We start from the raw sequence: 14,782 nt of genomic DNA on the forward strand, positions 1-14,782 counted from the left end.
TCTATCTCCTAAATGGATCTGTGTTCATGGTATTGCCCTGGAGTATCTATCTCCTAAATGGATATGTGTTCATGGTATTGCCCTGGAGTATCTATCTCCTAAATGGATCTGTGTTCATGGTATTGCCCTGGAGTATCTATCTCCTAAATGGATCTGTGTTCATGGTATTGCCCTGGAGGAGTATCTATCTCCTAAATGGATCTGTGTTCATGGTATTGCCCTGGAGTATCTATCTCCTAAATGGATCTGTGTTCATGGTATTGCCCTGGAGGAGTATCTATCTCCTAAATGGATCTGTGTTCATGGTATTGCCCTGGAGTATCTATCTCCTAAATGGTTCTGTGTTCATGGTATTGCCCTGGAGTATCTATCTCCTAAATGGATATGTGTTCATGGTATTGCCCTGGAGTATCTATCTCCTAAATGGATCTGTGTTCATGGTATTGCCCTGGAGTATCTATCTCCTAAATGGATCTGTGTTCATGGTATTGCCCTGGAGTATCTATCTCCTAAATGGATCTGTGTTCATGGTATTGCCCTGGAGTATCTATCTCCTAAATGGTTCTGTGTTCATGGTATTGCCCTGGAGTATCTATCTCCTAAATGGATCTGTGTTCATGGTATTGCCCTGGAGTATCTATCTCCTAAATGGTTCTGTGTTCATGGTATTGCCCTGGAGTATCTATCTCCTAAATGGATATGTGTTCATGGTATTGCCCTGGAGTATCTATCTCCTAAATGGATCTGTGTTCATGGTATTGCCCTGGAGTATCTATCTCCTAAATGGTTCTGTGTTCATGGTATTGCCCTGGAGTATCTATCTCCTAAATGGATATGTGTTCATGGTATTGCCCTGGAGTATCTATCTCCTAAATGGATATGTGTTCATGGTATTGCCCTGGAGTATCTATCTCCTAAATGGTTCTGTGTTCATGGTATTGCCCTGGAGGAGTATCTATCTCCTAAATGGTTCTGTGTTCATGGTATTGCCCTGGAGGAGTATCTATCTCCTAAATGGTTCTGTGTTCATGGTATTGCCCTGGAGGAGTATCTATCTCCTAAATGGATATGTGTTCATGGTATTGCCCTGGAGTATCTATCTCCTAAATGGATCTGTGTTCATGGTATTGCCCTGGAGTATCTATCTCCTAAATGGTTCTGTGTTCATGGTATTGCCCTGGAGTATCTATCTCCTAAATGGATCTGTGTTCATGGTATTGCCCTGGAGGAGTATCTATCTCCTAAATGGTTCTGTGTTCATGGTATTGCCCTGGAGTAGCTATCTCCTAAATGGATCTGTGTTCATGGTATTGCCCTGGAGTATCTATCTCCTAAATGGATATGTGTTCATGGTATTGCCCTGGAGGAGTATCTATCTCCTAAATGGTTCTGTGTTCATGGTATTGCCCTGGAGGAGTATCTATCTCCTAAATGGATATGTGTTCATGGTATTGCCCTGGAGTATCTATCTCCTAAACAGATCTGTGTTCATGGTATTGCCCTGGAGTATCTATCTCCTAAATGGTTCTGTGTTCATGGTATTGCCCTGGAGTATCTATCTCCTAAATGGATCTGTGTTCATGGTATTGCCCTGGAGGAGTATCTATCTCCTAAATGGTTCTGTGTTCATGGTATTGCCCTGGAGTAGCTATCTCCTAAATGGATCTGTGTTCATGGTATTGCCCTGGAGTATCTATCTCCTAAATGGATATGTGTTCATGGTATTGCCCTGGAGGAGTATCTATCTCCTAAATGGATATGTGTTCATGGTATTGCCCTGGAGTATCTATCTCCTAAATGGATCTGTGTTCATGGTATTGCCCTGGAGTATTTATCTCCTAAATGGATCTGTGTTCATGGTATTGCCCTGGAGGAGTATCTATCTCCTAAATGGATCTGTGTTCATGGTATTGCCCTGGAGTATCTATCTCCTAAATGGATCTGTGTTCATGGTATTGCCCTGGAGTATCTATCTCCTACATGGTTCTGTGTTCATGGTCTTGCCCTGGAGGAGTATCTATCTCCTAAATGGATCTGTGTTCATGGTATTGCCCTGGAGTATCTATCTCCTAAATGGATCTGTGTTCATGGTATTGCCCTGGAGGAGTATCTATCTCCTAAATGGATCTGTGTTCATGGTATTGCCCTGGAGGAGTATCTATCTCCTAAATGGATCTGTGTTCATGGTATTGCCCTGGAGTATCTATCTCCTAAATGGATCTGTGTTCATGGTATTGCCCTGGAGTATCTATCTCCTAAATGGTTCTGTGTTCATGGTCTTGCCCTGGAGGAGTATCTATCTCCTAAATGGATCTGTGTTCATGGTATTGCCCTGGAGTATCTATCTCCTAAATGGTTCTGTGTTCATGGTATTGCCCTGGAGGAGTATCTATCTCCTAAATGGATCTGTGTTCATGGTATTGCCCTGGAGTATCTATCTCCTAAATTGATCTGTGTTCATGGTATTGCCCTGGAGTATCTATCTCCTAAATGGTTCTGTGTTCATGGTCTTGCCCTGGAGGAGTATCTATCTCCTAAATGGATATGTGTTCATGGTATTGCCCTGGAGGAGTATCTATCTCCTAAATGGATCTGTGTTCATGGTATTGCCCTGGAGTATCTATCTCCTAAATGGTTCTGTGTTCATGGTCTTGCCCTGGAGGAGTATCTATCTCCTAAATGGATCTGTGTTCATGGTATTGCCCTGGAGTATCTATCTCCTAAATGGATCTGTGTTCATGGTATTGCCCTGGAGTATCCATCTCCTAAATGGATCTGTGTTCATGGTATTTCCCTGGAGGAGTATCTATCTCCTAAATGGATCTGTGTTCATGGTATTGCCCTGGAGTATCTATCTCCTAAATGGATCTGTGTTCATGGTATTGCCCTGGAGTATCTATCTCCTAAATGGATCTGTGTTCATGGTATTGCCCTGGAGTATCTATCTCCTAAATGGATATGTGTTCATGGTATTGCCCTGGAGTATCTATCTCCTAAATGGTTCTGTGTTCATGGTATTGCCCTGGAGGAGTATCTATCTCCTAAATGGATATGTGTTCATGGTATTGCCCTGGAGTATCTATCTCCTAAATGGATCTGTGTTCATGGTATTGCCCTGGAGGAGTATCTATCTCCTAAATGGATCTGTGTTCATGGTATTGCCCTGGAGGAGTATCTATCTCCTAAATGGATATGTGTTCATGGTATTGCCCTGGAGGAGTATCTATCTCCTAAATGGATATGTGTTCATGGTATTGCCCTGGCGTATCTATCTCCTAAATGGTTCTGTGTTCATGGTATTGCCCTGGAGGAGTATCCATCTCCTAAATGGATCTGTGTTCATGGTATTGCCCTGGAGTATCTATCTCCTAAATGGATCTGTGTTCATGGTATTGCCCTGGAGTATCTATCTCCTAAATGGATCTGTGTTCATGGTATTGCCCTGGAGTATCTATCTCCTAAATGGATCTGTGTTCATGGTATTGCCCTGGAGTATCTATCTCCTAAATGGATCTGTGTTCATGGTATTGCCCTGGAGTATCTATCTCCTAAATGGATCTGTGTTCATGGTATTGCCCTGGAGTATCTATCTCCTAAATGGTTCTGTGTTCATGGTATTGCCCTGGAGGAGTATCTATCTCCTAAATGGATCTGTGTTCATGGTATTGCCCTGGAGTATCTATCTCCTAAATGGATCTGTGTTCATGGTATTGCCCTGGAGTATCTATCTCCTAAATGGATCTGTGTTCATGGTATTGCCCTGGAGTATCTATCTCCTAAATGGATCTGTGTTCATGGTATTGCCCTGGAGTATCTATCTCCTAAATGGTTGTGTTCATGGTATTGCCCTGGAGGAGTATCTATCTCCTAAATGGATCTGTGTTCATGGTATTGCCCTGGAGTATCTATCTCCTAAATGGTTCTGTGTTCATGGTATTGCCCTGGAGGAGTATCTATATCCTAAATGGATCTGTGTTCATGGTATTGCCCTGGAGTATCTATCTCCTAAATGGATCTGTGTTCATGGTATTGCCCTGGAGTATCTATCTCCTGTGATTGAGAGCTTTTTGGAGGTTAGGATTCAAATTTAAAGTTTGATTTGGTTCCTCCCCTGGTTTTTAATTTTATTATCCACTGCTTCTCGTTACATTTGCGTTCAAATTCTGTCCAGGTTTGATTGGATTCTAATCCACAAACTTCCAAGGCGCCAATTCCATGTGTCATGAAATGCTGTACAATTAGTAATTTCGTTTCTTTTGCATTGTTTATTATTATATCTGTTGGTTTAGTCTATCTGCTATTGTGTTTCTAGTTTCAGCCACATATTGTAGGTTGCACTTGTTACGTAATTAGATGAACACAGTTACTAGTATTAGCCTGTATGTTTAGTTCTATTAGATAAACACAGTTACTAGTATTAGCCTGTATGTTTAGTTCTATTAGATAAACACAGTTACTAGTATTAGGGTATTTACCCTAGGGTTGGGTAGTTACTAGTATTAGGGTATTTACTAGTATTAGCCTGCATGTTTAGTTCTATTAGATAAACACAGTTACTAGTATTAGCCTTTATGTTTAGTTCTATTAGATAAACACAGTTACTAGTATTAGGGTATTTACTAGTATTAGCCTGTATGTTTAGTTATATTAGATAAACACAGTTACTAGTATCAGCCTGTATGTTTAGTTCTATTAGATAAACACAGTTACTAGTATCAGCCTGTATGTTTAGTTCTATTAGATAAACACAGTTACTAGTATTAGCCTGTATGTTTAGTTCTATTAGATAAACACAGTTACTAGTATTAGCCTGTATGTTTAGTTCTATTAGATAAACACAGTTACTAGTATCAGCCTGTATGTTTAGTTCTATTAGATAAACACAGTTACTAGTATTAGCCTGTATGTTTACTTCTATAGAGCACCGAAGTCTGACGTCACTTTCAGTAGAGGGCACCAACACACAGGTTTTTTATTTGTATTGAAATCTCCATAGGGCGATTTTATGTCGCTTCATATAAGAACTGTGTTTGAAAAATAAACCGACCACCCCGGCGTTTCTGTCAGGGGAGTGGCTGTGCGTCGTTAATGATGTCCATTCATATTTGATACAGCCAGTTTCTATTGAAAATTGAATTAATGTGACAACAAAAGCCTTGAAACTACATATGAATGCAATGTCGCTGAGCATATACGTCACGCCCAGCTGTCAACATATTGCGTTCCTGAGATTCCTCGTTGACGTAAGCTCAGCTGGTGGTGACTCGACTCGTACTAACCACGATACATTATATATCAATAAAATAAAAATAAACGTAATTAACGTTCAGTTTCTGTTGTGCGACGGGCTGCGGGCAGAAGCAGCCTACCCGGAAATGTAGTCTCTGGGTTGTTTGGCTCGTACAAACGTACAGTTACTAGTATTAGGGTATTTACCCTAGGGTTGGGTAGTTACTAGTATTAGGGTATTTACCCTAAGGTTGGGTACTTACTAGTATTAGGGTATTTACCCTAGGGTTGGGTAGTTACTAATATTAGCCTGTATGTTTTGTTTTATTCCCACCATTCTATTTTTCACCTGTTGTTTAGGTCTGAAGTAATAGTAAATAAGTTAGGATAGGTTCGGGGTTACTTGGACCAGGGTGTAGGTCTGTGCCATAGATGTGAAGGACTGTCCCATAGACGTGAAGGACTGCCCCATAGAAGACAGAGATATGGGGATAGGTTTAGGGTTCAGGGTTACCTGTGGCTGTTGGACCAGGGTGTAGGTCTGTCCCATAGACGTGAAGGACTGTCCCATAGACGTGAAGGACTGCCCCATAGAAGACAGAGATATGGGGATAGGTGTAGGGATAGGTGTAGGGATAGGTTTAGGGATAGGTTTAGGGTTACCTGTGGCTGTTGGACCAGGGTGTAGGTCTGTCCCATAGACGTGAAGGACTGTCCCATAGAAGACAGAGATATGGGGATAGGTGTAGGGATAGGTTTAGGGTTACCTGTGGCTGTTGGACCAGGGTGTAGGTCTGTCCCATAGACGTGAAGGACTGTCCCATAGACGTGAAGGACTGCCCCATAGAAGACAGAGATATGGGCGACAGAACGGTGAACTGCTGCTGCTGTGTCTGTAGCGCCACCTGCTGGTTGAGCAGCGCGGTGGTGGAGGCCGGCCTCTGGAGGCGTGGCCTCTTGGTCTGCTGCCTCTTATTGGCTGTTGGTTTGTTCTTAACGACCGGCTGAGGGTTCGAGGAGAGCACCGCTCGGACCTGCTGCTGCCGGCTCTGTTCCTCCAGCTGTTCCTCTAGATCTATAAGACCACACAGTTTATGATATATTAGATCTATATATATGTTTTATATGTGATAATATACATGTTTTATATGTGATAATATATGTGTTTTATATGTGACTACTCACTATTGAGGATGTTTGTTCATTAGTGTTTAGTACTCACTATTGAGCGTGCTCAGGAAGTCTTCCTGTCCAGGGTTTATCTGCAGTTTTCTTCTCTCCAGGATCTTCTTGACAGAATCCAGAAGACCAAAAACCTGAGCCAGGTTACTGAGAACAGCCACTTCCACCAGGCATTCTATAGATATGGATACATATAGATAAATATATTAGTTACTGAAGACCAAACACCTGAGCCAGGTTACTGAGAACAGCCACTTCCACCAGGCATTCTATAGATATGGATACATATAGATAAATATATTAGTTACTGAAGACCAAACACCTGAGCCAGGTTACTGAGAACAGCCACTTCCACCAGGCATTCTATAGATATGGATACATATAGATAAATATAGCACAGCTACATCCAGGCATTCTACAGATAGATAGATATATTTAAACATATCAGTTACTGAGAACAGCCACTTCCACCACTTCCACTTCCGTTGATACATGAGGAGTCCTGGGCAGCAGACTGCTCAGTGTGGAGTGTGGTTAGGTTTAGGTTTAAGGTTAGGTTTAGGTTTAAGGTTAGGTTTAAGGTTAGGTTTAGGTTTAAGGTTAGGTTTAAGGTTAGGTTTAGGTTTAAGATTAGGTTTAGGTTTAAGGTTAGGTTTAGGTTTAAGGTTTAGGGTAACGTACCAGAGTCCTGGGCAGCAGACTGCTCAGTGCGGAGCTGGACTCCTGTCAGCAGCTGCAGCAGTTCAGTGCTGATGTTGGTCACCACTTCACCCATCAGACCCACGTCAGCGATGCCCTTCCAGAAGCTCAACGTCTCCTCTAGATAGAACAACATGGTTAAAGGTTAAAGGTCAAAGGTTAAGGTCATCAGACCCACGTCAGCGATGCCCTTCCAGAAGGACGTCTCCTCTAGATAGAACAGGTCAGAGGTTAAAGGTTAAGGTCAGGGTCATCAGACGTCTGTGATTAGGGTTAAACCCACGTCTCTCCCAGAACAACATTTAGCACATGCTCTCGTCCAGAACAACATTTAGCACATGTGAAGAAAAGTGAACGACGTGTAGGCTCACTCAATGACTCCACACCCACCACTGATGTGATGTTTAGATCACGGTTTATTTTGTACAGGTTGTGTAGGCATGTGGTTTCTATAGTACAAGAAATGAGAAGATAAACAGCATATTTATAGACCGGCAATCAGTATACAATCAAATGTATCAACCAAAAAGCACTGATCTACAAGATCTCACATAATAGGCTTTGAGTGGTAAAACTAGCAGTAGTGTCAAATACACAAAATACAGACAAGGCATTTAGATCGAACATAAGCATGAAAACATCATCTTTGCATAACCAAACACACTTACTGTCAATGGACGCACAACCTCTCACAACAACTCTGCAGTGGAGAATGAACTGGTACTTGCATACTGTGTGGCTTGATTACCTGAGTGAAATACACCTGCTGGTGTCATAGTGACCTAATTAACTCAATAAACTTCACCTGCTTGTGAAAGCCACCACTCTAGGAGGGGGGAGGGGGGAGGGGTGAGGAGGGGGGAGGGGTGAGGGGTGAGGAGGGGGGAGGGGTGAGTGTGGACTAAACTGTTCTGGCCTTTTTAACAGCCGCCCCAAGATTCCTGTATGGAATATGTATGACAAAAAACAAAGGCCAGCAACAAAACTCATAACAGTCTCAAGAGTCTGTAGATTTGCAGTGTCTGAACACCACTTCTGTGGCGTCTGATACCCAGGTAGGTAGGATTGAATGAAGCTCCTCCATAAGAGGTCAGTCAGGAGTTGGCTGTGGTGTCGCCATTGCCTGCTGAGGAGTTGTGACTCTGGGTCCACCACTTGTGGCAGTGATGCATCCTGCCGCTCCCTCAGGAGGATGTGGGGTGTGATGGAATCGGATGACTCCTGTGTCTCTCGCCCCCCCCCCCCCCCCCCCCCTCCCTCCCTTGAAGTTTGTGCCTTGGTCGAACACTGGGGGATGGACAGCGATCGTAGTGGGGCGTAAACGCCCTCCTAATTGGATGAGCTGAGCATTCTTGTCAAACCCTGGGGTGAGAGTAACGAGACTACTCAGTAGTGGCTTGTCCGCCTTCAGCAACTGCCAGTCATTGGGGAAGCCCTCCTGCTGCTCATGCTTGAGCAGGATATTTGCTGCGTCGGCTGACAATGGATGGTCAGCCGCCCCGTGCAGGGACTGGGCAGTGTCCTCGGTCAGCTCTCTCCAGGTATTGAACTGCTCTGTGTCAGGAATAGTGGGGAGTTCCGGTGCTACAGTGAGACCACAGAACGATGCCTTACTTACTTCTTCACAGTCTACAGCTATAGCAGTCATGTGCGGCTGCTGTGGCCACTGGTCTGAGCTCTTCTCAGTGGCCCTGAATTCAGAGAGGACTGTCTCCTTTGGGGCCAGGGCCATGTGTTGGGGCATGTTCTTGACCAGCAAGAGTGGGGTAGCGTATCGCTGGACACCTTCCCTCTCTACTCTTGTTGTCCTGTTCTCCAACATGGCAATGATATCTTTATCCTGGTGGGACTTGGTACAGGCCTCTTCTCTTTGCCATGGTTTCTCTACGTGGCTGTAGATATCGGCTGGTGGTGACGAAATGGAAGTGAACAAACACTGCTGCTCTGACAGACAATGTCTCAGCCTCTGTGTTGGGCCCTGCAGTGTCCATCCAAGTCGAGTCCTCACTGCAGCTGGGCCTCCAGGGGGCCCCAGACGCACTGGCTCTATAGGTGTAATCAAATGAGGATGATCGGAACCGATCAGAAGAACTGGGCGGACACGGTGCAATGGCTGCAGCGGTAGCTGTCTCAGGTGCCGGTACTTCTCCTGAAGATCCACCACTGGATGTGTGTGCTCTGCTAGACCCAGGCGTTTTGCTGTGAAGGCTCGCTTGATGGAGAAAACCTGGTGTGGTGTGTCTGCACAGGAGATGGTAAAGGAGACCATGGCACCATGCAGAATCTGCAGCTCTTGCCTTACTGTTCGTAAGGGGAGATCCTCTGGTTCCCCCGTGAGGCCTAGCTGCTGGGCTGCTGGGTGGAGGAGGATGGTACGTTCAGATCCATCATCCAATATAGCATAGGCATCCATGGTTCTGTCTCCATTCCTCAACACCACCTTGATGACTTTGAGCAGGACCTTGCGTCCCTCTAGTGGCCTGTCAATGTATAGTACCTCCTCTGAGGTGCTACTAAGAGGAGTTCTCAAGTTCTCTGGCTTCTCTCCTGCTCTCTCTTTGTCCTCGTTGACGTCGTGCAGGGCAAGAAGGTGTCGGTTGTTACACGCCTTGCAGCGCATCTTCAAGTCACATTCGGCAGCTCGATGGCCACGGCCACAACGCCAGCAGCAATGGTTAGCCTTTATCCATGTCTGCTTTTGGGCAGTGCCAAGTATCTTGAAGTTCGAGCAATTGTTCAATGAGTGCTTACTGTTGTCACAATAAGGACAGTATTTCTTAGTTGTCTCCTCCTGAGGCATGGCTGTTGCATTTTTCTCAGCTGAGGTCTGTAGGGAACCTGCCTCCTCCCATGGCGTGGCTGCTGTGGTCATAAACACAGTTGAGGGTGGAGACCTTGACAGCTTTCTTTGCCCTTTGTCTTTGTCCTTCTCCCTCCATGAACTGCTGCTGTAACGGATGTTATCTTCCTGCACTTGTAGCTCATACTCGAGCCAGTCTGCTAGTTCGAGGAGGGATGGCACTGGCACTCTGAGAGGATGAATGAAGCGACGAAAGCTGCAGCGCAGGTCATGGGGAAGCTTCCCTAGCAATCGTGACACATGGGAGCCACACTCAAGTTCAACGTTGCCTTTTCTACCCAACTGCTCCAACATGCCCACTAAGGAGCGCACACGAAGGGCAAACATCCGGAATGCTTGGATGTCGCCACTTGCAACATTGGGGCCATCCATTAATTCAGTGATCCTCTGCAAGGCCAGCTGATGAGGCTGTCCATATTGCAGGGTGAGAGCTGACATTGTGTCAGAAAAGGGATGACGTGAATGGCTGTAAGAGTCAGCGATTAATAATGTCTCTTCTGCTTTGAGGTGGTCAACAAGAATTTGGTACTTGAACCTCTCTGAGGCGTCACGAGGGAGAAGGTTTTCTAGAGCGATTCTTAGACGGTTGAATTCTCTGGGGTTTGGGTGGCTCATGTCAGGAATTGTTGGCGTTGGGCCTCTGTAGAACCGCTCCTGTCCACCTACTGGGCTTGGCGTTCGGTGACGGGAGTGACGGTACTGGTGGGTTTGTTCATGCCTCCTGAATGAATCATCCAGCTCATGTGACCGTGTGGTTTGACGTCGATATGACGCTGACCTGTAATGGCGGTCCTCAAACTCATCACGTGACCGCGATGTTGGGCGTAGGTGTGATGCTGACCTGTAGTGGCGCTCATCAGGATAATCACTCTCATATGAACTTGATTGGGATGGTTCCCTGTTGGCTTGCGACCTCCTGTGGCTGGTCAGGGAGGAACTCTGTTCTCTCGGTGGAGAACGGCTAGGCTTGTCTTGAGTGGACTGAGGTTCAGCGTTTGGTGGCTGTAGCTTAGTGTGTTGAGAACTGGATGTTGCGAATGAAGCAGCAGAGTTAGTTATTTGCAGCTGATTGACGAGGGCTCCTAGGATTTCTACCTGCTCGCGGAGCTGGTGAGTATCAGGGGAGCTCTGATGACGGCTAAGCTGTTCCAATTTAATCCTGTCCTGTTTCCTCTTTTTACGAAGTCTCTCATTTTGCAGCTTCAGCTCTTCCAACTCCATAGACATATCAATTTGCTGCCTTCCATGACAACGTGACTCTCTCTCGGGCCACTGCTCCTTTACAATCCAATCTGAATAAGGGATCTCCTCTTGACTAATGGGTGATATTGAACGACCACCCTCTGTGCCCTCCTCTTCATCACACTCATACTCGTCATGCACACGATGATGAAGATGTTGTTGGGCATATGGCGGTGATTGACGATCTGTCCGCTTGAAGCCTGAGAGGTCATAATTATGTGTGGGGGTTAAAGGTCAAAGGTTAAGGTCATCAGACCCACGTCAGCGATGCCCTTCCAGAAGGACGTCTCCTCTAGATAGAACAGGTCAGAGGTTAAAGGTTAAGGTCAGGGTCATCAGACGTCTGTGATTAGGGTTAAACCCACGTCTCTCCCAGAACAACATTTAGCACATGCTCTCGTCCAGAACAACATTTAGCACATGCTCTCGTCCAGAACAACAACACATTAAGTAGAAATAGAGTAAATAGAGTAATAACACATGAAGTTAATTAATAACTACTTTTTATGTATGTGATGTATTGCCATAGTTGTAGGACTAATGACTGGTCTAACCGATGACTAGTCTAAACCAAATACTGTCTAAACTAAGTACTGCACCCATTGCCATGCTTTTCAGGGACCGTCGGAGAAAAGTGCCCTCTCCGTCCTGAACTGAAATGTAGCATTTTATGTTGGAATAATTCCCCTCTCGCCCTTCTCGCTCGCTGCCCCGCTACACAAACTATGCAGCAGTTGATTCTTCCTCCCAATAGTAAACGTAGGGGGCCCAAAAGTTTTGAGGGGGCCCAATAGTTTTGAGGGGGTGGGGCCCACGACGGGTGGGCGTCGCTTCCTCCTCCCATCAGTGACAGGAGGAGGAAGCGACGGTCGTCCGTCGGAGGCCCCGCCCCTTCAAACCCGTTGTTGCGTTGCTTAAAAACACCACACCACCGTTGGACATAAGGATAATATGATAAACAGGACTTCATAATTACCAGCTGGTCTGTAAGGGACCAGTCGAAATTTAGAAAAGGGGGCCCTGGAGGAAAATAGGGGAGGGCCATGTCTTTTTAATTTTAGTCAGAGGGAGGGTGAGCTAATTTTATTTCGAGTCCAAGGGAGGGTGATCCAATATTGATAATAAAATAATCCGGGTTTTATATATATATCTAATACTACAGCTTTTCTGAATTAAAGTACAACTTTGGTCAACGATACCCCTCTGTTGCTTTCACTTGGTTCTTCCCAACAGGACCGGTTTTCATTGTTCCCCCTGTGTCAATCATTGTGCTTGGCCTATCCAAGTGTGTAAGTACACACTACAACCCCCACTTTTCAATAGCTTCCATAGCTTGCTGTGTTAGGCGTTAGACTACGAGACGATTGTCTGTGGTGGCTGTGAGTTCAAATCTCACAGCGGACAGTTTTTTCTTCTCCGCGATTTTTGCGGTCACTTTATTTTCTCACATATTAAAAACGCTAGCAGATTAAAGTTAGGAATAAATAATACTCAGGTAAATGTGATATTAATCTGAATCTTTTGAAGAGGGAGTATTGCCTCCCACTTTGAGAGGAGCCCTCATTATACTTTTGCCAAAACCTGGTAAACCAAATGATAGACCGCGTAGAGTGGCCGTTTCTATTCAAGCTTCTTGGTCGATTTGGCTTGGGGGAGAACTTTTGTAAATGGGTAAGACTGTTGTATAACGATCCATATGCGGAAATACTAACCAACAATAATATATCTAGACCGATTAGGATCAATAGAGGCTGTAGACAGGGATGCCCTTTATCACCTCTCTTATTTTTGATCGCAATTGAACCATTTACAATTGCTGTAAGGGAACATACACTAATTACAGGTATTAATATAGAAAATCTAGAGCACTGCATATCTTTATATGCTGATGATGTAATATTATTCCTAAAAAAATTGGAGATATCTGTCCCAGCTATTCTGGATCTAATAACATCATATGGTCGCATATCTGGCTACAAAGTAAACAACTCTAAGTCATCCATTATGCTTCTGAACTCGGAAGAAAGATCAAACCCTCCCGGTCATGTTCGTCACTTCAGACCAGTAAATGCCTTTACTTATTTGGGAATCCAAATCGTGCCAAGGTTGGAAGAGGTGGTGAATGCCAATTATAACCCAATTTTAGCCACAATCGAAAATTCAATTAATAGATGGTCAAGTCTTTCAATATCTTTGATCGGCAGAATTAATATACTCAAAATGAATGTACTTCCCAAGCTATTGTATTTATTTCAAAACGTACCCTTGTCACCTCCACCAAACTTCTTTTCTAGAACCAGGAAATTGTTTACCAACTTTATTTGGAACAATAGACGTCCTAGACTTAGATTGTCCTTACTTTATCTACCCTATGATAGGGGAGGATTACAGTGTCCTAACTTGCTGTGGTATTTTTGGGCAGCTCAATTGAGAACACTAATGTTCTACTTTACAACGGATGCGGCGCCGGCATGGAAAGATGTGGAATCAAGCTCCTTGAAGTTACCACTCCCCCTTTATATTTACTCAGATACTTATAAAAACCTAAAAAGAATTACAAGCAATCCCATAGTTAAAACAATGATTGAAGTCTGGCATGAGGTTAATATATTTTTGGGAGAACATCCACGTCTCTCTCGCTTCAGCCCAATATGGGGTAATAATCAATTTGTGCCAGGTAGAGATGATGGGGGGTTTAAATTATGGGCTGATAGGGGAATAGGTCAATTAAGGGATGTATTTGAGAGGGGTCGGGGGAGTATGCTCTCGTTTGAGGAACTGGTCATTAAATATGATATCCCTCGCAAACACTTCTTTAAATATCTGCAACTGAGGGACTTTATTAGAACTAATCTGGGGCAATCCATGCTGGCTCCATCCATGTCTGTGCTGGAGAAAGCTTTGGTTAATGACCCATTCGGAAGGGGGTTAATATCAGATTTCTACGCCCTATTGGTTGACTTTTCTCCGGAATCCTCGGAAGATAGGCTTAATGCCTGGAGAACAGATATTCAGGAGGATTTAACAGTGGAACAATGGAGTACGGCTTGTGCACAAGCTCAATCCCAGACTGGGAATACTCGTCTAAAACTTCTACAATACAATTGGTTTATGAGAGTGTACATCACACCAGTTAAACTTAATAAGTATAATTGTAATATTCCAGATGTATGCACCAGATGCGGTGAAGATAGAGGCACATTGTTCCACTGTCTATGGTCCTGTCCAAAATTGATTGAGTTTTGGGGGAAGGTCGGGCAGGAAATACAGAAGATTTTGTCAATAAATATTGTACCAGAACCGAAGTTCTTCCTGCTCGGTCTATATCCGGAGGGACACAAGATAAAGCGTAATGAACAAATGTTTATAGATATATGTCTTTTACAAGCTAAGAGAGTGATAGCATTGACCTGGAAGAGGCCAGACAAACCAAGTATTACACAGTGGTTCAGAGAATTGTCTTTATGTTTACCTTTGGAAAAGATAGCATACATTCTTAAGGACAAACAAGAAATGTTTCAGGAGGTGTGGGGCCGTTTTATAAGATACATAAAGAACAATAATTTGTCA

At 44.2% G+C, this 14,782-nt stretch overlaps 1 protein-coding gene across 1 annotated transcript in view; it reads right to left on the reverse strand.

The window, feature by feature from the left end:
- Positions 1–14,782, reverse strand: part of gmeb1 (glucocorticoid modulatory element binding protein 1) — a 46,473-nt gene that overhangs the window by 10,491 nt on the left and 21,200 nt on the right. Inside the window, exons 8-11 of the mRNA XM_079531272.1 lie at positions 7,093–7,230; positions 6,452–6,586; positions 5,957–6,304; positions 5,744–5,892 (exon numbers count right to left, since the gene is read on the reverse strand). Coding sequence (XP_079387398.1) covers positions 5,744–5,892; positions 5,957–6,304; positions 6,452–6,586; positions 7,093–7,230 — 770 coding nt within the window. The remainder of the gene's footprint in view (positions 1–5,743; positions 5,893–5,956; positions 6,305–6,451; positions 6,587–7,092; positions 7,231–14,782) is intronic.

The sequence above is a fragment of the Electrona antarctica genome (genome assembly GCF_951216825.1).
Source record: "Electrona antarctica genome assembly, contig: scaffold_81, whole genome shotgun sequence".
Taxonomy (NCBI): Eukaryota; Metazoa; Chordata; class Actinopteri; order Myctophiformes; family Myctophidae; genus Electrona; species Electrona antarctica.